General features: G+C 33.3%; 4 protein-coding genes across 27 annotated transcripts; 3 read left to right on the forward strand and 1 right to left on the reverse strand.

Annotated features, from left to right (window-relative positions):
* The first annotated feature begins 235 nt into the window (after nt 1-235).
* LOC145090167 (uncharacterized) lies at nt 236-3,312 on the forward strand. The gene is made up of 6 exons (XM_079028495.1): nt 236-346; nt 766-1,125; nt 1,195-1,743; nt 1,801-1,892; nt 1,990-2,861; nt 3,281-3,312. Exons 1-6 carry the CDS (start codon nt 236-238, stop codon nt 3,310-3,312), a joined length of 2,016 nt encoding a protein of 671 aa, XP_078884621.1.
* A 1,902-nt stretch (nt 3,313-5,214) lies between these two features.
* LOC145088842 (uncharacterized) lies at nt 5,215-7,393 on the forward strand. The gene is made up of 6 exons (XM_079027256.1): nt 5,215-5,755; nt 5,866-6,092; nt 6,189-6,299; nt 6,455-6,610; nt 6,679-6,920; nt 6,990-7,393. Exons 1-6 carry the CDS (start codon nt 5,418-5,420, stop codon nt 7,311-7,313), a joined length of 1,398 nt encoding a protein of 465 aa, XP_078883382.1. The 5' UTR covers nt 5,215-5,417; the 3' UTR covers nt 7,314-7,393.
* Nucleotides 7,394-7,453: 60 nt separating this feature from the next.
* LOC145088844 (putative amino-acid acetyltransferase NAGS1, chloroplastic) lies at nt 7,454-15,465 on the reverse strand. 24 transcript variants are annotated; one of them, XR_013701235.1, is made up of 12 exons: nt 10,696-11,768; nt 10,368-10,480; nt 10,062-10,185; nt 9,846-9,896; nt 9,315-9,396; nt 9,134-9,229; nt 9,024-9,066; nt 8,801-8,898; nt 8,684-8,714; nt 8,092-8,152; nt 7,826-7,991; nt 7,454-7,683 (listed from the first exon to the last, which is right to left on the reverse strand). XR_013701235.1 is itself a non-coding variant. In XM_079027272.1 (11 exons), the coding sequence occupies exons 6-10, from the start codon at nt 9,153-9,155 to the stop codon at nt 8,093-8,095; spliced, it is 375 nt and encodes a 124-aa protein (XP_078883398.1). In that variant the 5' UTR covers nt 9,156-9,229; nt 9,315-9,396; nt 9,846-9,896; nt 10,062-10,185; nt 10,368-10,480; nt 10,696-11,771; the 3' UTR covers nt 7,454-7,683; nt 8,092. The 24 variants fall into 24 exon arrangements, 14 of the variants coding, with proteins under 14 accessions (XP_078883398.1, XP_078883399.1, XP_078883391.1 ...); XR_013701230.1 differs by having other exon boundaries at nt 8,603-8,714; nt 8,984-9,066; nt 10,696-11,767; XR_013701231.1 differs by having other exon boundaries at nt 8,984-9,066; nt 10,696-11,753.
* On the forward strand, nt 12,158-14,902 carry LOC145088843 (uncharacterized). The gene is made up of 6 exons (XM_079027257.1): nt 12,158-12,592; nt 12,953-13,179; nt 13,298-13,408; nt 13,506-13,661; nt 13,762-13,991; nt 14,081-14,902. Exons 1-6 carry the CDS (start codon nt 12,288-12,290, stop codon nt 14,414-14,416), a joined length of 1,365 nt encoding a protein of 454 aa, XP_078883383.1. The 5' UTR covers nt 12,158-12,287; the 3' UTR covers nt 14,417-14,902.
* Nucleotides 15,466-24,057: the final 8,592 nt, after the last annotated feature.

Genomic DNA, 24,057 nt, shown 5'->3' on the forward strand with positions numbered 1-24,057 from the left:
TCTGCGAAGGCTAATATCTGCGCGTGGTCTGCGCCACACAGACAAAAGAGACCTAGAAGATCCGCGGACAAAAAACAAACACTTCCTAAGGAGTTTTTAACCATATTACCCAATGGGTATACTTTAAAACATATTTACTATAATGAGTTTTTTTTGGTAATTCAGTAAAAAAAAAGAAAAAACCACCGTGCCCTAACTCATTCTTTCAGAACGTCATTTTTACCCGTAGGAAGAGATGCCCTCTTCGTTCAGACCTTCTTCTCTGGCTAGACCTTCTTCTCCGACAAATCGGACGACTCCACTGCAGCCGATGACTCGAAGGCAGTCGGAGGTTGCGACTACACAGGTAAGAAGCACTCTTCAATTAGTTCAATTTTTTGAACTTTAATCTTCCTTCACAGGTTCAATAATCAGTTAAAGAAATGATTCTATTGCACCTTAATGTTCAATTTCTGTACTTTTTTCGTTTTCCATCATAGGTTCGATTATTTGAAACTTAATCTTCAATAGCCGATTGTTTCTCTGTTTTGTTGTTGTTACTGAAACTTTTGATTCCAAATGTAATAGCTTCCACCATAGTTAGGATTTATTGTCTACATTTGTGAGTATTTGAGATTTTTTGTGAATGCAATTAGATTCCATTCCATCACAGTGAACAAAATTTCAGTGAATGAAATTAGATTTTCTTGAATTAAATTAGATTTGCTTGAAAATTTGAGTTTTCATTTATGTTCTGATTGTTTGTTATGTTATATTTTTTGGTAGATGGATGTTAATGTCATATCAAACATTGTTCAAAATGAGAATTTCTATACAATCTCTCAAGTTGTCGTGGCGAGCAATGCAATGACAAATGATAATGAAGCTGATGCAAATGAAGCCTTTGAAGAAGATGGCATAGGAGAAGAAGATGATGAACACGCTTTTGACAACAACTTTCAAGTTCCTTCAACTTTTACTATTATAGAAGAAACGAATATAACCACCGACAACAATTGGATTGTGACACAATTAGCGAGAAAAAATGATTTTACACAAGAGTTAGGGAAAGATTTTTTCAAGGATAAGGAAGAACTTATTAGGGCTATCAAGCTTTATAGTATTAGGACACATAAACAGTTTGAAGTTGTTGTGACACGTCCAACTCTATGGACCATAAGATGCAAGTTACATTTACAATCCGGTCGCAAATAGCAAGTTCGTGCAATCAAACGAAAACGAAGTGGATATTTTGAAATTGCAAAGTACACGGGTCCACATACTTGTTTACACAACAATATTTCGCAAGACCATCCAAATCTAGATGGAAGCTTGATAGCCCAAGAAATCAAACATCTTATTAAAGAGCAACCTTCAATTACTATTCCTGCTTTAAGAGCCGAAATAGTCGATAAATTAGGTTATATTCCTTCATACAAAAAGGTTTGGACCGGAAAACAGAAATCAATTGAACAAGTGTTTGGCAATTGGGAAGAATCTTATTCTGCTTTACCCAAATTTCTATGCGTAGTTCAAAAGTTCAATCCGGGGACTATAGTTGAGTGGTTAGTTTCGAGCTCAACCAATGAAGAACCCATGGAATTTAGACGTGTTTTTTGGGCTTTTGCCCCTTCTATTAAGGGGTTTGTACATTGTCGGCCGGTGATTAGCATTGATGGCGCACATTTGTATGGTAAGTACAAGGGAACGATGATGATTGCAATGGGAGTTGATGGTAATAATCAGATTTTGCCACTAGCATTTGTAATTGTAGAAAATGAATCATATGATAGTTGGAATTAGTTTCTTTCTTATATCAAGATTCATGTGGTAAAAGAACGTGAAGGTATTTGTTTAATTTCTGATCGTCATCTTGGAATCCTAAAGGCAGTCAATCAACATGGATCGCCATGGTTAGAGCCACGTGGTTTTCATAGGTATTGCTTATAACACACATTATGTTTATTTTTTTAGCCTTTATAACTCACATTATTGTTGTTTATTTCATAGGTATTGTGTACGTCATTTTATCAACAACTTTTATGAGAAGTTTCGTAATTCAGAATTGAAAGGTCTAGCTTATCGTGCCGGGAGTCAAAATCAAGTTCGAAAATTTAACTTGACCATGGAAGAAATTAGGAAGCTAAATCCACAAGCTAGACAATGGCTAGAAAGTCATCCACTTGATATATGGACACTTGCACATGATGGTGGGAGGAGATATGGGTTGCTCACAACAAATTTATCGGAAATTTTTAATAGTGTCCTTAAAGGTGCCCGTTTTTTACCAATCACGGCTTGTGTCCAACTTACTTTTTATAGATTGGTGCATTACTTTGAGGTGAGACGCCCTTTAGGAAATAGTTCACGGGCTAATGGAGATGCATATACCCCTCATGTTCTTCTCAAACAAGTAGCTTTAATGTCAAAAGCAAGTGCACATTCCTTGAGATCTTTTAATCGAGAGAAATGTATATTTGAGTTGATAACTCAAAGAAGAAGAAATGTGCAAGTAGTTAATTTGGAGCAAAAAACTTGCACATGCGGTAAGTGGGAAGTGTTTAAATATCCTTGTTCTCATGTCTTGAGTGCATGTGCCACACTTTCTTTGAATAGATGGCAATATGTTGATAAATGTTACTCAATTGTAAAATATTGTGATACTTGGGCTTCCGAATTTTCCCCACTTCCTCATGAAGCGTATTGGCCACAATCTTTGTTTAAAGAATTATTTCCAAATTTTGAGCTCTTACAGAATGAAAAAGGTCGTCCCCGCTCAACAAGACTTCAAAATGAAATGAACATTAAAGAAGGAAGAAAAGCGAACCTTTGTGGAATTTGTAAGCAAAGTGGTCACAAAAAAAATGTTTATCTAAACCAAGGTAAATTAAGACATTCAATATTTTTTCATTCGTATAACTTTATATCCTATTTTTTATATCTTATTATTATTATTATTATTATTATTATTATTATTATTATTATTACTATTATTATTATTATTATTATTGCAATAGTAGTTATCGAATCAAAGTTATTTGGAATGTTTCTTATTTTCTTTTGTCTTTTGTAACAAATGATTGTTGGGTTTGTACTTAAAATATTTTAGTGTTAGATGATGTTTGTGGGTTTAAATTTAAAAAGTTGTTGGTTGATCTAAATTTTAATAGTTGTTTCTTGGTTTTTAATTTTTTATAAGAAGATTGGTTAGTTATAGTGATTTGTAAAAATCAATTAATAAACATTAAAAGCAAAGAAAAGTAAAAAAAATTATATTAAATAAATAAAAAATTTGTTACAGTAAAGTATAGAATACATATAAAGTGGCTTTAATTTGTGGGAGAAGAAAAGGATCACATGTTTTAAAAAATAAAATAAAATAGTAAATAACAAATATGTTTAAAAGTATACGTAAATAAGGTTGGAGGGAGTGGTGACATCGAAAACGCACTTTCTCCCCCGCCACATAAGCGTCATGTCAATTTATACCACACAAATGTGGTTTCTTGCCACACACCAAAAGAGTGGTGCCACACTTTTTTTTTTTTTTGTTAACTATTTTAATTTAATAAAACTTATTTTTTAATGAAAAAACATAATTTTAAAAAGAAAATATTTCATTAATTAAAAATACAAATACCATACATTACTTGATTTAAAAAAAAAACTAAAAATTTAGAAAAACACAGTAGAAACATAAAACGTACAACTTAAAAAAAACACACACGAAACGATTAAAAACTTGAAAAAAAAACTAGAAATTAGCCACGATTGATGTAACAGTTTTTCACTTCTCCTTCATCGCCAAAACCACTTCAAGCTCGGCCCCGGTCATATTCGACGTGTCTATCGCTAGTATTCGCAGGTCGCTCTCCCTTTGTTTCCGAAACTCTCTTTCAGAAGCAATTTTAAAAATCTTGTCAATTCTGTCTTTTATACCATTCATGTCGGATCCCATTTCTTTCAAATCATCTAAATCTGACGCTTTGCCTTTGCCTTTGCTTTTTGATTTGTCTCTTCCCATTGGTCGGGAAGGTGGTGAAACTGGAACAGGTTCATCTTCGTTCAGATCAAATTGAACACAAGCATCTAATGTAGTGTGGCCGGACTCAGATGTTCTGCTGCGTTTTGACCCACTGTCGATATGCTCGTCTGATGTTTTGCTACTCAACCATTTCCTGTTATCTTTCAAAAAATTCCAAACTTCAAGAAACTTGAAAGCCTTCAGATTTTCTTTTTGATACACTTTCAACGCTTTCTTCAAAATCACTTCATCGCTTTCTCCACTTTTCCATTGACGTTTCATGTTGTTTCACAAGTCATTAAACAACATGACTTCCTTGTTCATCTTCCCCCATTTGGAGTACACTTGATGTTTTGAACGGTATTCTCCACAATTCATTCCTTTATGGAACCTGTGTAAAACGCGAATCCAAAAGCGGTCATGAATTTTTGGTCTTTTCCAACCGTCGCATCTTCTGAAATATCGATCCAAGATTGTGCCAACACTAACGCTTCCAAAGGTTCCCAACATCTAGCCTCCGCCTTCTCTTTTCTTTTAGTTGCTGCTCGAGTGGGCTGAGTTTCTGTAACAAATTCCGGTTTAAAATCAGAAACAACCGTTTCTGTTTGTGTTTGTTGAACAAACTCGGGTTAAGACAAAAAATCAAATGGATTAAAATCCGGGTCGGGTTGTGGTAGTGGTGGTGTTTGTGGTTGTGGTTACGCTGGTCGTTGTGGAAAATACAGAAACATACTGCCGTAATGGTAATACGGAGATGAGAAAATCGGTTGATCAAATGAAGGTATTGGGGTGTTGGTATTTCTGACTGATGTTTTTTTTGTTGGGTCGTTTGGAAGATAACATTTAAAAAAAAAGAGAGAAAAGGAGTAGAGATATGGTTAAAGGTTGTGTAAAAATGTTGTGTAAAATGGTAATATATATATATATATATATATATATATATATATATATATATATATATATATATATTAACCACAAAGACCATTCAATGGTAAAAAAAAAATCGTCAAAACCCAAGGACCAATCAAACAACGCGGTATTTTCTAGCCGCAGTACGACTAAGACTGCATTCTTGGCTGACGTGGCTTGAACCGCGGTCCCAAACCGCGCCCCAACCTAATTTTTTCAGAAACATATGGTCAAAAACTCCTTCCTAAGTATGTCCAAAATCGAGTAAATTCAGATTCACCGAATTTAGTATTTACATTTGATACCTTCAATAAAGGTCGTACTTCCTTACTATATATTTACTAATCCCGGACTTGATGCCACGGCGGCGACTGAAGTACTTCCTGATCTGATGCGGCGGCTGTAGAAGAATCCGAGCAAAGAAGCAGTGTTGAAATTGTATGCTTTTAGGTTTAATCGGACTCGGCTATTGGCAATCAGTTAATCACTTTTATCAGTTGAGAGAATGTCGTCGCATCTTCTCTATCTTCAGCTGCCGTCTCTGTGTCCGACTTTACAGCGGCGGTGGCAATTATCTTCCCGCCGAAACCAAAACATACTGACTTGTCATTCGACGAATAATTGTGATTTGAGACCTCGTCATTCGCTATCACGAAATCATAGTTCTGATGCCTGCAAAGATAAAGTCATATTATCTTCGCCACTTGTGGTTGATCCGAATAATGGCAATTCAAGTCGTCGATGTGTAAAGGTCAGAGCAAACTTGAATTTCCCGCTAATCTCACCCTCAGATCAATGGGGAAACTGGACTGCTCTCTTTTCCATCGGCGCTATTGGTAGCTGGTAATCTCTCTCCCCTAGAATCTATACTTAATTCTTCCCAACTGTCTAATTTACATAGAAAACGATCTTCGTAAAACTCATGAGAAGACGATACTGATTTTACCTGTAAGGTCAGAGAATACAAAGATTGGAAACATGTTAAGCGGGGCATTGGTGAGCACATTGATTGGACTTGCTGCTAGTAATTTAGGGGTTATTTCATGTGAAGCGAAGGCTTATCCAATTGTCCTCGAGTATCTGTTGCCATTAGCTGTCCCCCTATTGTTGTTTAGAGCAGATCTTTTTCGAGTTGTTAGGTCAACAGGGAAGCTCCTTTTGGCTTTCTTGATTGGATCAGGTAATATTGTAACAGATAAGTTACAATTTCACAGACTGCTAATAACTATGATTGATCCCACTCTAACTTTAATCTTTGCTTTGCCCATTCATTTAGTGGCAACAACAATTGGAACAGTTGTGGCTTATTGGATGGTTCCAATGCGACCACTTGGCCAAGAAGGCTGGAAAATTGCTGCTGCTTTAATGGGTAGACATATTGGTGGAGGTAATGAACATTGTAATTAGTTTGTTAAAGAATCCTTCTATAATTATATATATATATATATATATATATATATATATATATATATATATATATATATATATATATATATATATATATATAACTAATGACTGCTTTTTGTTTATGTTACTTTGTAGCTGTCAATTATGTTGCCATTGCTGAAGCTCTAGAGATTACTCCTTCAGTTTTAGCTGCTGGATTAGCTGCAGATAATGTTATTTGTGCAGTATATTTTACCACATTGTTTGCACTAGCTGCTAAAATCCCTCCCGAGAGTTCAACATCAACCACTGGTTGGTTTTGAATCCTGTTATTAATATTATACTATGTTGAATTGTAAATAAACGTGGAAGTTTGACAGATGTTGAAGAAGATGTGAAATCAGAATCCAAGAGCAAACTTCCATTGCTGCAGTCTGCTACAGCCCTTGCTGTATCCTTTGGCATCTGCAAAATCGGAAGTTTTATAACAAAATATTTTGGCATTCCAGGAGGAAGCCTTCCAGCCATTACTGCTGTGGTTGTTGTTTTGGCAACAACATTCCCAAAGCAGTTTACTCACCTTGCACCTGCTGGCGAGGTTATGGCCATAATCCTAATGCAGGTGAACCTCCGTTGCAACATATTCATCTTCACAATATTTGTTATTAATTTTTTTAATTTTTTTTGTCAGATATTTTTCACTGTGATTGGGGCAAGTGGGAACATATGGAATGTGGTGACAACAGCACCTAGTATATTTTTGTTTGCCCTTGTCCAGCTGGCAGTTCATCTAGCAGTTATTCTAGGTTTGGGAAAGGTGTTTGGTTTGGAGCTCAAGTTATCGCTGTTGGCATCAAATGCGAATGTAGGAGGCCCCACAACAGCTTGTGGAATGGCCACAGCTAAAGAGTGGACTTCCTTGATTGTTCCAGCAGTTCTTGCTGGCATTTTTGGCATTGCCATTGCTACCTTTCTGGGAGTTGCTTTTGGAAATTATGTGCTTCAATACATGTAATTATGTAAACAGCTTTTGTTTTCGTTTGTAACATCATCATACAAATAATGTTTAGTGCCGTGTATTTTTTTTTACTGAAATCGAGATGTTAATTTCAGAGATCTATTTGTTAATAGTAGACTTACTAGAATTAGTCTAACTAGATGGGAATCCTGGGCGCCGAGTCATTTTATTTTTTCTTACTTCAAGTTGTATATGTAGTGCAATAATTACAAAATCAGCCAAACAAAATTCCTTTATTCAAAGCAAATAAATTTCACCAAAAAAACTGCAAGACCACCGCACGTTTACAACTTCTTTCTAGTATTTTCCTGACCCAGAGCGTATTTTCCTGACCCAGAGCGAGACATTGTTGCATCATTTTCAAAGGCTATAAAAAAATTAAACACAATATTACTTTCTAAAACAGAAAATAAAATTAATGTAAAAGAAAAAATAAAAAAGGGTACTTTAAAAGTACAATGCTATAACTTAATTCAAAATCTTTCCAAAATTCAAATTTTAGAACCAACCATTATAAAATGACAAAATTCTTTCCAAGCATTGAATTTATTCTTTGCTGATATTTTTTTTTATTGTTTACATCTCAACATGTTCCAAGTTTGTATGCAACATGCCAATTATGGTCTTCTTTTAGTTCCCTTTAATATACGTTGCATAAGCCTGCAATTTGGAAGTCTGGAACATCCATATCAATAATCAGAGTAGAATCTGAAACCTGTCACAAATCTAACACAAATAAAATAGAAAAGAGAGAGAGGGTTTTATAGAAAGAGACCTTATGCCACACCTATTTTCTTGTGGGGTTCTTCTTTGGAAATCACATTCAGGTACAACAGCTGCAAATAATTTCAAAAATGGGTAAATCAACACCATCAAAAATTAAATAGCATGTTCTTTGCAACTTATCTGTTTTCCATTTCAATATTTGTAATAGGAAAAATGGTTTAACTTAGGAGTGACCCTCATACCTAGTCATAAAAATATATTAAATAAAATCAGCTTTAAAATTGAAGTTGATATTAGCCTTCAAACAGATAAAAAAACGGAAGAGGTGGAGGGATAGAGCAGAGAAAGGATTCTCTACTTTGTCAATCATTTTATAAAAAAACAACATAATATGAACAAAATTTGCCAACATGGATGCCACATACGACAACCGACTTGTTCGACTTGCAATAGCAGGTAAAAATGGTGCAACAGAAATGTAAATTGTGGTTTAGTAACTTAGAGAACAAATTTAACATTATTAAAAAGAATTTTTTTAAAAAATTGCATTTTTTGCACACGTCTTCATCGGTTCTCTTGACCAAAGTTCCAGAATCTTCTAAAGGTTTGAAAATTTGTCTTATTCCAGGAAGATCATCTACCTTTCCCATTCTGGTACCTTCATAAAGATCACTAAGAAATACAAAAATAAATATATCAACTTTAAATCTAATGTTTTATGTGTAGATATATTAGGTTTATATACACATATAACATACCTAGCCACCATAATCCCTACTCCATCTCTTTGAAAGAGCTCCTTCAGTAGCACTCCAGATATACTCCCATCTAGCAAATGAACTCTCTGGATACCTCCCTAATGTAAATTAAAAAAAAAACCACAATTAGTAATGTTCATTAAGTTAATTTATACAAAATTAATAATTATTTTAACAACTGACTCTACAAACAAAGGCTGCAGCTGCCAACTCTGATAAATACCCATTTGATCTACTCAACCTTTCTTGTCCTCCAATAGCAAACCCTTGTTCATTGACCATAAACCATTTCCATTATCAAATCCAACACCATTCTGGAATTTTGCAGTATACCTGTTACTCGATGCCATTCCATTCATGGTGCTAAAATCAATGGAATTACTTTCATCATATTCAACCCCCTTTCATGTTAATCACTCTTTCCTTTATCTGTACAGCATAATGAAATTCAGATTGTGCGACCTTGTAGCAATTGGTATAGCATTAAATCAAGAAAATTACACGCCTTAAATACCTATTTTGTTGCACGCCTAAAAATGTAGGCAGTTCATCTAAGCATGTCCATTTTTATCCATTGCCCTGAAGATCTTCTGTTTCTGGCAGGAAAATTGATAGTTTGTATACAAACAAAAAATTTCCAATTATTAAAGCTCAAGAACTATTAACTAAAATGCGCAAATTATTATTAAACATTTTTTTGTGGCGTGTTGATTGCCAAATAACAAAAGATTAACCTATTTTAAAGCAATGACTAATTATCATTTTTTTTCATTCGAAACTAATAACTAAATTCCAATTATATAAATTATTTGTTAGTTCAGCAAGTAACAAAGATTTTAGATTGTTGATAATCTATTAAGATATCTATAAAATTGAAAGCTTTTGTTTATGTTAGATATGAGAACAGTATTTGTTGTATGAAAAACATCATGAATCATACTTGGATGTACCTGAATTAGTGTAGAAGGCAACATTATTTAAAAAATATAATCCAAATTAATGATTTTAAATTATCATACAAATGCAATACTTAAAAAAAACATACCTACGACACCAAGTGTTGTACGTAATGCACCAATTTACAAATCTTAGGATGCTGTGAAAAGACGTAATTGCCCATAAGAAATATTTAAGTGAATAACAAAATTTCCCCCCTTACACGTTAATTAGGTTGCAACATTTGTAAAGACTAAAAAGCACAACAAATCCAAACCTTAAAAAGTCAAAGAAAAAAAACCAGATATAGAAACAAAGAAGTAACCTTGTTTTTCAGTCCATTCAAAGGTCAAGACTTGTCATTCTAACACATCTCCAGAAGCAAATACATGAAAATGTTTCTGGTGGAAGGCCAATCTGATAAAAAAAAGGTGTATTGGAAGATAAATCTGCAACAAAAGAGAAATAGAAGATCATAAGTACTAATCAACGAAACAAATGACAACCTACATCAACTAAACTAAAACACACAAGAAAACCACGAACAATAACATATAGATTCTCAAATTATCCAAAACGTATAAATCAGATAAATAATTAAAACAACTCAAAAAAATAATAAAATTCTTACAATTCAAAAACGAAAACCAAGATGTATTAAACACTATAATCATAGTCAAGTTTTGAAATATATTGAATTAACTTGAACCAATATTCTGCATATTGGGTATTAGGCATAGACTCCTGCAAAAAAAATCATGTAAAAGAAAATCAGAAATTGTGAATAAAACAAACAACTAACCATAAATCTGGTTAGAAATAGTGTGTGCTGGTCTCATCAAGGAACCCTAAAATTGATAGAAAGAAGAAGGGAAGGCGGTGATGGTATAGGCATCAGCAAGGAAATGAACAAAGATTGAAAATCGGAAAAAAATAGATAAGGAGATGAAGTGACTGACCCGTTTCCCGTCTTCTCTCTCCGATATGGGATTCCATTTCAATCACCAACAACATCATTGTCAGGCTTTGACTACGTCCCAGTCGATGTGTTGATGAAATCCAAACAATCAATTTGGTGCAAACATATGCTTCACAATCGAAGATCTAGGGGTGAGAAAGGCGGAATCGGATTAGTAGGGTAGAAACTCCTCCTGTGTTCATCTTCGTCCAAGAAAAAAAACGGAGATGAGGCGGTGGAGGGAAGGTTCGCCAAATATTTTACTGTGAAGTTACGGATGGACTAAGTTGCAAGAGAGAAGCATCTGATACGTTGTCCAGTTGACGTTTTGTGTTGAAGGAGGATACATTTAATTGTGATTTCTTACTTTGAAGCCCCATCAATGTCTGAGTCGGAGTTTGGTTACCGCCCCTTTTCTTCTCCACGCAGAAATCGTAGGCTTCAACGATTAATCCCATCTGTGTTATCTGTAACATAAATTCGATGATTAAATGACCAAAAAAGAATCTGAGTAAACTTGTTAACCGATTGACAGGAAGGCATATGAGAATAGGCGAACAGAAGTGAGGATTTGATGTTTTCGGATCAAAATCCGATCCGGGTCTTGGTTGTCGGAGCTACCCATGTAGACGACATACACCTGAAACAAAATGAAGATTGTAAGGTGTGCGAGAGACGAAGATTGTAAGGTGTGCGAGAGACAAATATACGAAAAAACCCCAAAAAATGGTGTTAGAAGAAGAAGAAGAAGCAGCCATTTTGCTTCAGCAAGGGTGGCAAGGCGTCGACCAAAAGGGATAAGAAGGAAAGAAAGAAAAGAGAGATGATTAGATAGGAAACCCTAATGAAGGTAGGCGACGGTGGAGGTGGGAGAATATTATTGTACACCGATTGGGAAATCGAAGTATATCGTTGGCGGTCGCGGTGGCCTTTGTGTTCGCGAGAGAGAAGGCGGAGAGGGACGTAAGCAGAAAGAAAGAGGAAATAAAGAAAAGCAAACGAATTTGATTAGACGAGGAGGGCGGCAAGGCGGTGACCCAAACGGATAAGAAGGAAAAGGAGGAAGAGAAGAATTGGGGCTTTTTCATGAAAAGGTAAACTTTAGTGGCAACAGAAGAAAGAGAAAAAAGAGTACTGTTTCTCATCTTTTTAACGATTAATAATAGTATATACAATAGTATACTTTAGTTTAACGGAATATTAAAGTTACATGCTTTTGAGAATAAAAGTTTCAAAGAAATATGCAATCAAACTATACCCACAAGACGTACACGAATTACCAAAGAGCCCTAATCTTTGGGCTGTTGACTTTGAGAATGTCTCATACCAAAATCGAGTCGAGACTAGACTATTTTAACCGGTTTAAATTTCAGTTTTATTATTTTATATTTTCGGTTTTGTTTTTGGGCCTGTGTTAATCCGTGCCAACACACGGCAACCCTGTTTATTTATTACTGGATAAAATTGATATCGGAAAGCTCCAATTGACAAAACACAGGTGCCGGCAATCTACATAAAACACACATAAAAATCCAAGGACAGGAAAAGCTAAATTGATGAAGCAAGTATTTCGGAAGGCTCATCTCACCATTAATGGCGTCGTCGTCGCCGTTCATGACGGCCGCTGCGTCGTCATTTCGGTTACCGTCGCTCTCTTACCGCCAATATTGTACTCATTCATTAATCTCATCCAACAGTTCAAAATCCGAACCGAAACTGTGTACGTTCACTTTGAGACGTTTCTCGCTCGAAACATCTCGCTTCTCATCGTCGGAAAACATACCTACACTCAATCGAAGTGTAGTGGCTAGCTCTAATTTGAGATTCCCTCTGATATCGCCTAATGACCATTGGGGCATATGGACTGCTCTCTTCGCCACTGGTGCTTTTGGTCTATGGTAATCAATTTCTCTATTCTCATTGCTTATTGTGAATTTGAGATTATCTGTTCATTCTTTTGATCAATTATAAGATTGAAACTGTATTATTTCCTTTGCTCCTTAAATAAACTGTCACCTAAAATCATTCACTAGCGTTTTCAGAATATAGATCCTGACTTTTAAGAGTCAGTTCCTAAAATCTGAAGGTTAATGATTGGTACGGATCCATTGACTTTTTGGGTACAGTAGATATGCTATTGCTTGCAATCTTAAAGTTGTATATGCTGCAATCAATTAGATTTGTTTCCTTTTTTGAATTTCATGATTTTGGTAATTAAGTGTATGTGGATTTTGGGGTGTTTGAATATCCAATTAAAGGTCAGAGAGAACCAAGATTGGGGGGATGATTAGTGCTGCACTTGTGAGCATCTTGTTGGGCCTTGCAGCCAGTAACATGGGGATTATTCCTCACGAAGCACATGCTTACTCTATTGTGATGGAATTCATTCTTCCTTTGACAATCCCATTGATGCTGTTCAGAGCTGATATGCGCAATGTGATAAAATCAACTGGGAAGCTCCTCTTGGCCTTTTTGATTGGATCAGGTCATATTTGTTATACAAACAGTTATCAGTTTAAGCATGCTTTAATAGATGCTTCTTTGAAAATATCATTCTTGTAACACTAAGAAAAACTTACATTTTATTTATTATAATGTGGCAGTTGCAACCACATTTGGAACACTAGTAGCATTCTTGATTGTTCCTATGCGATCACTAGGTCAAGATAGTTGGAAGATTGCTTCTGCTCTCATGGCCAGTTATATAGGAGGAGGTAATTAATGATATTGCTAACCAAAGATGTGGTATTTTTCATTTACTGCATTTTTAACCTAAAACTAAAGCTACGTTTTTTTTTGTCTATTTTGTAGCTATAAACTATGTTGCAGTATCAGATGCACTTGGTGTTTCTCCATCTGTTGTTGCTGCAGGTGTAGCTGCAGACAATGTTATATGTGCGATTTACTTCATGGTGTTGTTTACATTAGGCTCTAAAATTCCTTCAGAGGCTTTACCACCAACCAAAGGTGAGTTTAAAATAATAAATAACCTCATTTTTTTTTTAAATTGCCACCTCCCTTTATTTGAATGTCTATCTATGCACCTTTAACTTATGTCAAATGGCAGATCCGAGAAATAATTTGGAAGGCAATGTGGCCACAATACAAACAGCTACTGCACTTGCTGTTTCTTTTGCAATCTGCAAAGTTTCAACACATATCATTCAAGTTTTAAAATTGCCAGGTGGCACTCTTCCAGCAATTACTGCAACTGTTGTGATTTTGGCAACTTTACTTCCAAGACAAATTGGTTACCTGGCACCTGCTGGTGATGTTGTTGCTGCAATTTCAATTCAGGTATTTCAAGAAAATCTTTTTGTTTTTTCTTAACCAAACTTAAGGTTTACAAAGTTCATAACATTAACTATTTGATGTTGATGATATAGGTATTTTTTGCTGTATTGGGTGTGAGTGGGAGCATATGGAATGTTATCATGGTTGCTCCAAGTGTGTTTGTGTTTGCCTTTATTCAAGTCACAGTGCATCTTATTGTGATTCTTGGACTGGGAAAGTTACTCAGATTAGACCTAAAGTTACTACTTTTAGCATCAAATGCTAACATTGGAGGTCCTACAACAGCATCTGGGATGGCAACAGCCAAAGGTTGGGGCTCTTTGGTAATTCCTGGAATTCTTGTGGGTATATTTGGAATTTCAACCGCAACATACCTTTCCTATTTCTTTGGAACTTTTGTTCTCAAAAGCATGTCAGGGTTTCTGTAACATTTTGGCTATCAACTGTCTGTGATTTCTTGTTCCTAAACTTCTAATTATGCTCTCGAAAGGTGACTAAGCATCTAGAAATTTCATACAGTATTATTATCAAACAAGTGGAGGACTTTCACATAGGATTATCATCAAATAGATGGTGTGCTTCAGAAGTCTCGTAAATTAAAATGTACAGAACTGCTATACTTCTGATATTAGTCAAATATTCTAGAAAGGGTAGGTAAGCTGGGAAATCAGAAAAATATAAAGCATCTTATTAGTGGGAGGGGTATTTTGGGTATTTATGCTATTTAGTTTGTTACAACAGTGGCTTATAAAAGATAATAGCGATGAGAGTAGCATCATCTTATCTTTTTGTGAACTCGAGGAATCTTACCATTGGAAGAGGCTTGGCTCTTGAACCACTAAAATCATTAGGGTTACAATTTGTTTATTTGGTATTGTGAGTGTTTCAATCAATACAAGATGCTTTTGAATTCATTTTCTTGTTTTTGATTTTATTTTAGAAGTTAGTTCATAGCAAATTGGTATGAGAGTAATGGCCTAATGGCCATTATGGATATACTATATATGGCTCAAAAGGGTGGAAACAGTAGGAGAAAATGTGGAAACAATAGGAGGAGTGAAGGAAATACATTCCGTCTCACCTGATGGAGATATCAACAAGGACGGTGATCAAGTATACAACTCTCCATTCATCAAGTTTAGTTCCATCAGATTCCGACCAAGGCAACAACTCCACACCACCGCCACCTTCTCCATCACCACCACCATTATAACAACCCTTGTTTTTTAAAATGTCATGTTCTGGTATAAACATAAGTTTTAAGTGTGTGTGTGTGTGTGTATATATATATATATATATATATATATATATATATAGAGAGAGAGAGAGAGAGAGAAAGTTACAAGTAGCTAGTTTCAATGATAAATCATACCTAAATACCATGGAATGTGAGTTGTAGAAAGAGATCTTGCTGTCTAGATTTGTAGCCACATTAAATGTACTACAAAACTAAGCTAAATGTAATTACAAAGCAAAGCAAGGAGAGGAGGACTAGATGCATGACATGTCAAGAAATCCTAAAGGATAACTAGATAAAGATGCGAAGGTATATGTGTCATATCACTAGAGATTTACAAGTTAAAAAGCCAAAGGAACAATGAACTTAGTGCAATACACTATCACTGTTTATAGGAACCTAAATAATCCATTTTTTTATTCCAAATAATGATTTATTATCAAGAGCATAAGTAGCAAGGTTAAGAAGAAAGTTAGGAATTCCTAAACAAGATTTGAACAAGGTGAGTATGCTAATGACAGTTATGAAACATTTTCAGATTTAAGTATTTCGAAGGAGCACTCAAAATCTCTAATCGGATGAAATTCACTGTTTTCTAGAATGCAGAATAAAGAAGATGTTATGAAATTTGTACCCAAAAATGATTTCGAAATTAATCATATAATAGGAACTAACTTTCTGTCTTCAAACTGACATATGGTAGTTGTAGGAAAACAACTTCTTGTCAAAAAACTATCACATTACCTGTCATAAACTAACATAAAACTGGGTTTATAAATGGATCACAAAACCGGGTGTATTTAAAGAAAATACGGATTTCTGAGGCATTTATCTGTCACAAACTAGCATAAAACCGGGTCTATAAATCGATCCCAGCCAGGGGCTCTGCCCCTTGGACCCCGCTCCCAGGGGCGCTGTCCCCGGACCTCCGTTAGTTCAGGGGCTTCGCCCATAAATAACAGTATACTTTCAACAAAGACAAACTTAAACAAATGTGCACTCCGCACCATACCGATTTGTTCAATAATTGTCAAAGTGACATTGATCAACAAATTAATCTCATTACACTTAAATAATATTAGGGATATAAAATCACCAACAAAACCTCCCTTATTTAAGTGTAATCTTGATTAACTTAAAATTAAAATCATAACAACAACAAACTGATGCATAAATGAAATATCGTGACGATTGAATTTCACATTAATATATTACTCATTCCAAATATTCGGATATCAGGGTGTCACTAAAGATTGAACAATTTCTATTATAAGTGAATACATAAAGATAATATACACAACAATTTACATTCTCAAAGTTTTAACTTAACACTATATTTTAGTAGCTTGTGTCTCATCCTTCAATAAGCATATCAAAGTCAAGTCCCAACTTCTTGAAGCAGCTAAACTTCGTGCTTATATAGGTAATTCTTTTGTTCTAGCACCTGCAAATGCAATTTTTCAAAGAACTATTAAAAATAAAATTTGCACCTCCTTAACTTGCAGTACTAAACACATACATTGGGATGATGATAGTAATATATTCCAATCTTCAATTATCAAGCTTTCCACATTGAATTCAGCATCTAATATTGCATTAGATAGGAATTGGGTATCTTAATATAAAAGATTTTAGGTGGACTTTAAACCCTTCCCTACAACCGTCTTGTGCACAAGATCTCTAGCTAACCCTTTTGTTAAATAACCGGCTAAGTTCAACTGAGTCTTACAAACTCCACATATATAACACCAGTCATGATGAGCTAACAAATCATGCTATGCATAACACCTAAATGTCTAGATTTCCCATTATACACTTGACAATAAGCTTTAGCCAATGTTGCAACACTATCACATCTGATAGAAATGGTAGATATCGGTTTTGGCCATAGTGGAATTTCATAAATCAAATTCGTTAGCCACTCAGCTTCTTTACCAGCAGCAGACAATGCAACAAACTCATATTCCATGGTTTAGTTAGTAAAACAAGTTTGTTTCTTATATGCCCAAGAAATGACACCTCTTCCAAGAAGAAACACACAACCATTTGTAGAGGAGTGATCCTCTAAGTTGTTAATCCAGCTGACATGAGAATAACCTTCCAAAACAGAAGGATACCCACTATAAGTTAAACCATAATTCACGGTCCTTTTCAAGTACTTGAATACTATACTCACAACTTACCAATGATATGTAAGCCTTCCCACAACATATAATATATCAGGCCTAGTATTGATCATGTCATACATTAGACGACCAATAGTTCTTGATTATTCAAGTTAGACACTGGAGATCCTTTATTAGGTAGAAGCTTGAGACTAGGATCTATAAGAGTGCTAACAGGAGAACAATTTTCAAAGTTAAACCTTTTCAATATCTTCTGAATATAATGAGATTGAGAAATTGAAATCCCATTGTTTCCTTGTTTAATTCTTATACCAAGAATTACCTCAGTCTCCCCTAGGTCTTTCATTTCAAAATTAGATGATAAGAATTTCTTGGTTTTATCAACTTTTTCTAAATCAGTATCAAAAATCAACATATCATCCACATATAGACAAATCATAACTCCTTTACCAAAAGTATCAAATTTGCTATATACACACTTGTCAGCTTGGTTTAATGCAAAACCATTAGACAAGACAACATCATCAAACTTTCGATGCCATTGTTTTGGTGCTTGTTTCAAACCATATAATGATTTCTTCAACTTGCACACTTTGTGTTCATTTCCATGCATCACAAACCCTTCAAGTTGTTTCATGTATATTTCCCCATCGAAGTCACCATTCAAGAATGTAGTTTTCACATATTTGGTGAATCACAAGATTATGTATAGCTGCAAGAGCTAATAATAATCTAATAGTGGAAATTTTGGCAATAGAGCATAAGTATCAAAGAAATCCATGCCTTCCTTTTGTCTAAAGCCTTGGATAACCAATCTTGCTTTATACTTATCAATTGTGCCATCCAACTTCATTTTTCTTTTGAGGATCCATTACATCCTAATGCCTTGCAAAAGGAGGTAAATCAGACAATACCCAAGTATTGTTATGCATTATAGAATCAATCTCATCTTGAATTGCCTCTTTCCAGAAATGAACATCCCTCGAAGCCATAGCTTCACTGAAAGTCTTTGGATCCTCTTCAATATTAAAACAATGTTGATGTTGAGACACAATCTCATCCCTTGTTGCTTTTCTGGCTCCTTGGATCCACTTGGTCCATCACCATCCTTGTTCACTTTACGAAAACGACAATCTTTCTTGAAGTGGCCCGGTTTGTTACAATTCTAACAAACCAACTTAGCCTTCTTTTTGGAAGACTTGTCATCCTATCCTTTAAACTTCCTTTTTCCATTATACTTCTCGGGATTCTTTGAACTTTCTCCTTCCACCATGTTCATAGAAGAGGAACCAACTTGGTTCTTGCCTTAAGGATTGTTATCAAGTTCTTGAGTCCTTAAGGACTCTTCAATCCGTAAATGGCTTCAAAGTTGAGTCAAAGTTAATTCCTCTTTGTTATGTTTCAGATTATGTTTAAAATCTTTCCAGAAAGGAGGCAGTTTATCAATGATCATAGCCACAAAAATGGCTTCATCCATTTTCAGATTTTGTTGAGTAAACTGTCCCAAGATCTTTAACATTTCATGAAATTGTTCCATAACAGGCCTGGAGTCAGTCATCTTGTAACCCATAAAGTTACTTAAAAGAAACTTCTTGTTTGAAGCATCTTCAGTCATGTACTTGGATTCAAGAAAATCCCACAATTCTTTTGCAGTTTCAACATTTTTATAGTTATCAAATAGAGAACCAAACATACCGTTGAGAATATGACCACGATAGATGTAGTCATCATTATCCCACTTTGATCTTATTCTTGTTGCCTCCAAAGTTTCATCTTCAACAAATCCTAGCATGGTTGTACTCAGAACATACACCATTTTCAGAGTAGCGAGGAGAAAATGCATCTTCTTCTGCCATGTACGAAAATCTTGCCCTCCAAACTTGTTCAGTTTGTCAAACTTGTTTGTCATGTCCTTCACAGATTCGCTACTTGCCATGATCACAGAATGCTTTAATCTTTGTTAGAAAATCGGGGTATAGATATACTTGGATCAATGAGAGTTGTGAAACACTTTCAAATTAAAACATATCGAGGATACACTCAAAATCTCTAATCGGATGAAACTCACTATATTCTGGAATGGATAATGAAGAAGATGTTATGAAATCTGTAGCCAAAAAATGATTTCGAAATTGATCATATAACAGGAACTAACTTGTTGTCTTCAAACTGCCATATGGTAGTTGCAGGAAAACAACTTCCTGTCCAAAATTGTCACATTACTTGTCACAAACTAACATAAAATCGGGTCTATAAATGGATCACAAAACTGAGTGTATTTAAAGAAAATACGGATTTCTGAGGCATTTACCTGTCACAAACTAACATAAAACCGAGTCTATAAATCGACTCCAGCCAGGGGCTCTCCCCTTGGAACCCACCAGGGGCTGCTGCCCCTTAGACCCCGCTCCTAGGGACGCTGTTTCCTGACCCCCGTTAGTTCAGCGGCTTCGCCTCTAAATAGTAGTATACTTTCAACAAAGACAAAATTAAAGAAATATGTACTCCGCAACATACCGAATTGTTCAATAATTATCAAAGTGACATTGATCAACGAATTAACTCCATTACACTTAAATAATATTAGTGATATAAAATCACCAATATATATATATATATATATATATATATATATATATATATATATATATATATATATATATATAAGTGTGTGTATATGTATTTAGGAGTATAGGTATATTTTTTAAGTATAAACACATTTTTATATGTTTTTTAAAATCATAAATATATTTTTTAAAATATTATTATGTTTTTTTCGAAATATAAATATGTGCTTTTACATATTGTATTTTAAATTTTTGAAATTGGTGTTTAATTATCAGTATGCATATTTGATAGCTATTTAATTAAGAAACAAAAAGAAGTTACTATTAAAAGTTATCAGAAAAGTAGTGTTTATTACTGTAAAAAATAAGATGATCTATTGTTATATAATATAAACTTTTATAAATTGATTAGTTTGCAAGCTGACTAAACAATTTAACCCTTAAAAGTATGTATACATAATAAACGGTGCAAAATTAAAAAATAAACAATAATATTTCTATGGTTTTTATTAAATAATAATAATAATAATTTAACCTATATGTTTAGATGTTTATTTGAGTATAAAAATCTAAATTATCACATAATTTGATACAACATTATATAAATTCATTGTTGAGTATCCAATTTTAAATTACGACTACCAAGGAGTATTTTTAATTAGAAATGGGGGTCAATGTGGTTACATACGAAGTACAAGTACTTCGCATTGCAAGTACATTTCATCTTGTATCTTCCATACTTCCCAATTAGGGTTTTTAAGTGTACTGCACTTTTAGGTTTTGCACTGTACTACAAATTATATTTTTATATAGTTTTGTTGCGAATTTAAAAATATATAATACATTATTTATTATGGTATGAAAATAACATGATATATTTTGCAAAATTATTCGGTTCTCGGGTGACGAATGTATAATTAGAAGTCAACGGTAGTTGATTATTCGTAGTTACAATTAATAAATGAAATGTAACGTCAGACTCGAAAGATTTATACCTTAGAAATGAATTATCATGTTCTCTTTTTTTTGTTTTCTAAACTTTAAAGGAATAATAAGCGATGTACTTGAAAAACAATTGCTGAAAAAATACAATCGAATGTCAATGGTTTGCTACGATAATAAGTTAAGGCTAATTCACTTGGCTGACAACTAACAAGGAAATCATGAGTTCTATTCCAGACATATATTAACCCGTCGTTCTAAAAAAAACGGTTTGCTATGATTGTTTAGTTACAACGTAATCAAGAATCATGATATTGGACTTTTAAAATTATATCTTAGGAACAATAATTCACTATTTATTATGGTATTAAAATAACATGACATATTTTGCAAAATTATTCGGTTTTGAGATAAGAACGTATAATTAGAAGTCAACGGTAGCTAATTATTTGCAGTTACAATTAATAAAGAAAATCTAACATTAGATCTCATGGGTTTATACCTTAGAAATGAATTACTTGCTCTCTTCTTTTTGTTTTCAAAACTTTGAAAGAGATAATAAGCGAATGTGAACAGTGTATTAAGATTGTTTGGTTACAACGTAATCAAGAATTGTGATATTAGACTTGTAGAATTTATATCCTAGCAGATATTATTTCTATATCAAATTCTCTAATGTATTCATTTTGTTTCACATTGAAATGAATTAATACGTCACCTGTTAGGAACAATAATTCACTATTAATTATGGTACTAGGTGTAAAACATATGTATTACATGAGTTGATTAAAAAAAAATAAAATATTAAAATATAAATAATAAGTATTTTTTAAAATAAAATTTTGAAATGAGGAATGACATTTTAAAATAAGAAACATATTAATTACAATTTAGTATAATATTTATTACATTTGATAGTTTACTTATATAACTATATGTATTATCTGACTTTTTAATCTTAAAAATTAAAATAAATAAATAAATAAAAAAAAAAAAAAAAAAAAAAAAAAACCTAGAAATTGACATGTGGATATTATTTATTTCAAAAATATCACAAAATTACAAGTGTCAAAATTTATGAGAGATTGACATGTGGCAAAATGAATTTTCATTTATTAGGATATATTAAAATACCATGAAATATTTTGCAAAATTATTTAGTTTGGGATAAAAATGTTTAATTAGAAGTCAAAGATAGCTAACTATTCACAAAGCAATCAATAAAAGAAATTTAACATTAGACTTAACGGGTTTATACCTTGTAAATGAATTATTGGCTTTTTTTTTCTTTTTGTTTTCAAAACTTTGAAGAAATAATAAGCAAATGTCAATGGTTTGCTTCGATTGTAGTGTTACAACGTAATCAAGTATCATGCTATCATAGTTTTAGAATTTATATCCTAAAAGATATTATTCTATATCAAATTCTTTAATATATTCATTTTGTTTCGAGTTTTAAATGAATTAATATGTCATCTGCCGTTTAGAAAAAATGACACACTATTTGTTATGGTAAATGACATATTTTGCAAAATTATTCGGTTTTGAGATCAAGAATGTATAATTAGTAGTCAATAGTAGCCGCCTATTCACACTTGTAATTAACAATGGACATATGATGTTAGATTTTTAGAAATGAATTATTCATTCTCTTCTTTTGGTTTTCAAAAGTTTAAATAAATAATAAGCAATCTTGATGTGCTTGAAAAACAATTGCTAAGAAATATGCAATTGAATGTCTACGGTTTGCTACGATTGTTTGTGTACATTGTACAACGTAATCACGAATATCAACATTACACTTTTAGACTTTATAACGTAGGAAATGAATTCTATGCCTATTAATTTTCTTATGTATTCATTTTGTTTCAAGTTTTAAATGAGCTAATACATCATCGACTGTTCAAAAAAGTAAATAATAAACGACTTTTGTAATATAAAAACTTCAAATATTTGTGTATTTTTTAGAACAAAAGAAAGCGAGAGCAGAGAAGATGGAAAACTCATGAAGTGAGAGCAAAACTTATATATTGATTATAATTAGGATTTTACTTTCCGCACGTTACAGTAACAATAATGGATTTAAGAAGTAGTAGAAACTAAGTTGTTACATGTTGAAAATAGATGAAAATGTAGTTTTTATTTCCAAAGATAACTAAAAATAAGCGCGAAAATGTAATAAAAATTTATGTCTATACGTAGATAAATTTGAATTTATACTGGTACGTATATAAAAAAAACAAGTAAGTTTTGTTTTTTCTTAAATTAACGAACGAAAGTTTTAAATATATGTCAAAGTGTTAACTACCTCGAATTTATATCGACACACATACATAAAAATAAGCATGTACATGAAACTTCTTACGGAAAATGTCATTTTACAATGTAGAGGGGTGCAAATTGTTGATGAGAAAATTCTATGAGGTCAAACTTACATTTAAAAAAGTACAGGGGTGAAAATTATTATTTTCCAAAGTAAAAAGGTACATACATCGAAACACCCACGAACATTAGTTAATTTCCAAAAATTACCAATTACTAGGGTAAAAACTCAAAAATTACTCATATGCGGTTTTTTAGCCCTAATCTTTGATCACATTTATGGAAAAAAAAAAGCACCCATATTCGATTGGTGACCGGTTACCAAGGTAAAAAACCAAAAATCATTCATTATCAGGGTAAAAAACTCATGTTGCATGCTTTTGGGACTTAATTGTAAACAACTATCAATATTTTGGGCTTAATTGTAAGAAAAAAAAAGGACTTAATTGATTATAATGTCAAAATGTAATAACTTTGTGGGTGTTTTTCCTTTTTCTAATGCCTCGACTCTTGAAAATCACTTTGTGAAAATCGGTCCAACCAAATTATAATTCTGTTGATCCGGATCCTATCTTAATTTAATTTGGACTATTTGAATCAATATTTTGAAAATTAAAATCAATTGGATTAATTTGATTGCATCGGATCAAACTTATACATTCAAACGAACACCCTTAGGTTCATTACCAACTTGGCTCTAGGGTTTGTTAATTGTTAATATTAAACTACTGTTAAAGTTTGTTAATCATTGGTAGTAAAATATATTAGGTTTTGTTAATTAATTGGAATTTTTGTTAAGGTTTGTTGATTGATAATTTGGTTTTTTGTTAGGAATCTTAATTAAGTGAGGCACTAGGTTTTAGTTACATATCCGC

This window comes from Lactuca serriola, chromosome 2 (genome assembly GCF_051521515.1).
Source record: "Lactuca serriola cultivar US96UC23 chromosome 2, Lser_US96UC23_V15, whole genome shotgun sequence".
NCBI classification, from domain to species: Eukaryota; Viridiplantae; Streptophyta; class Magnoliopsida; order Asterales; family Asteraceae; genus Lactuca; species Lactuca serriola.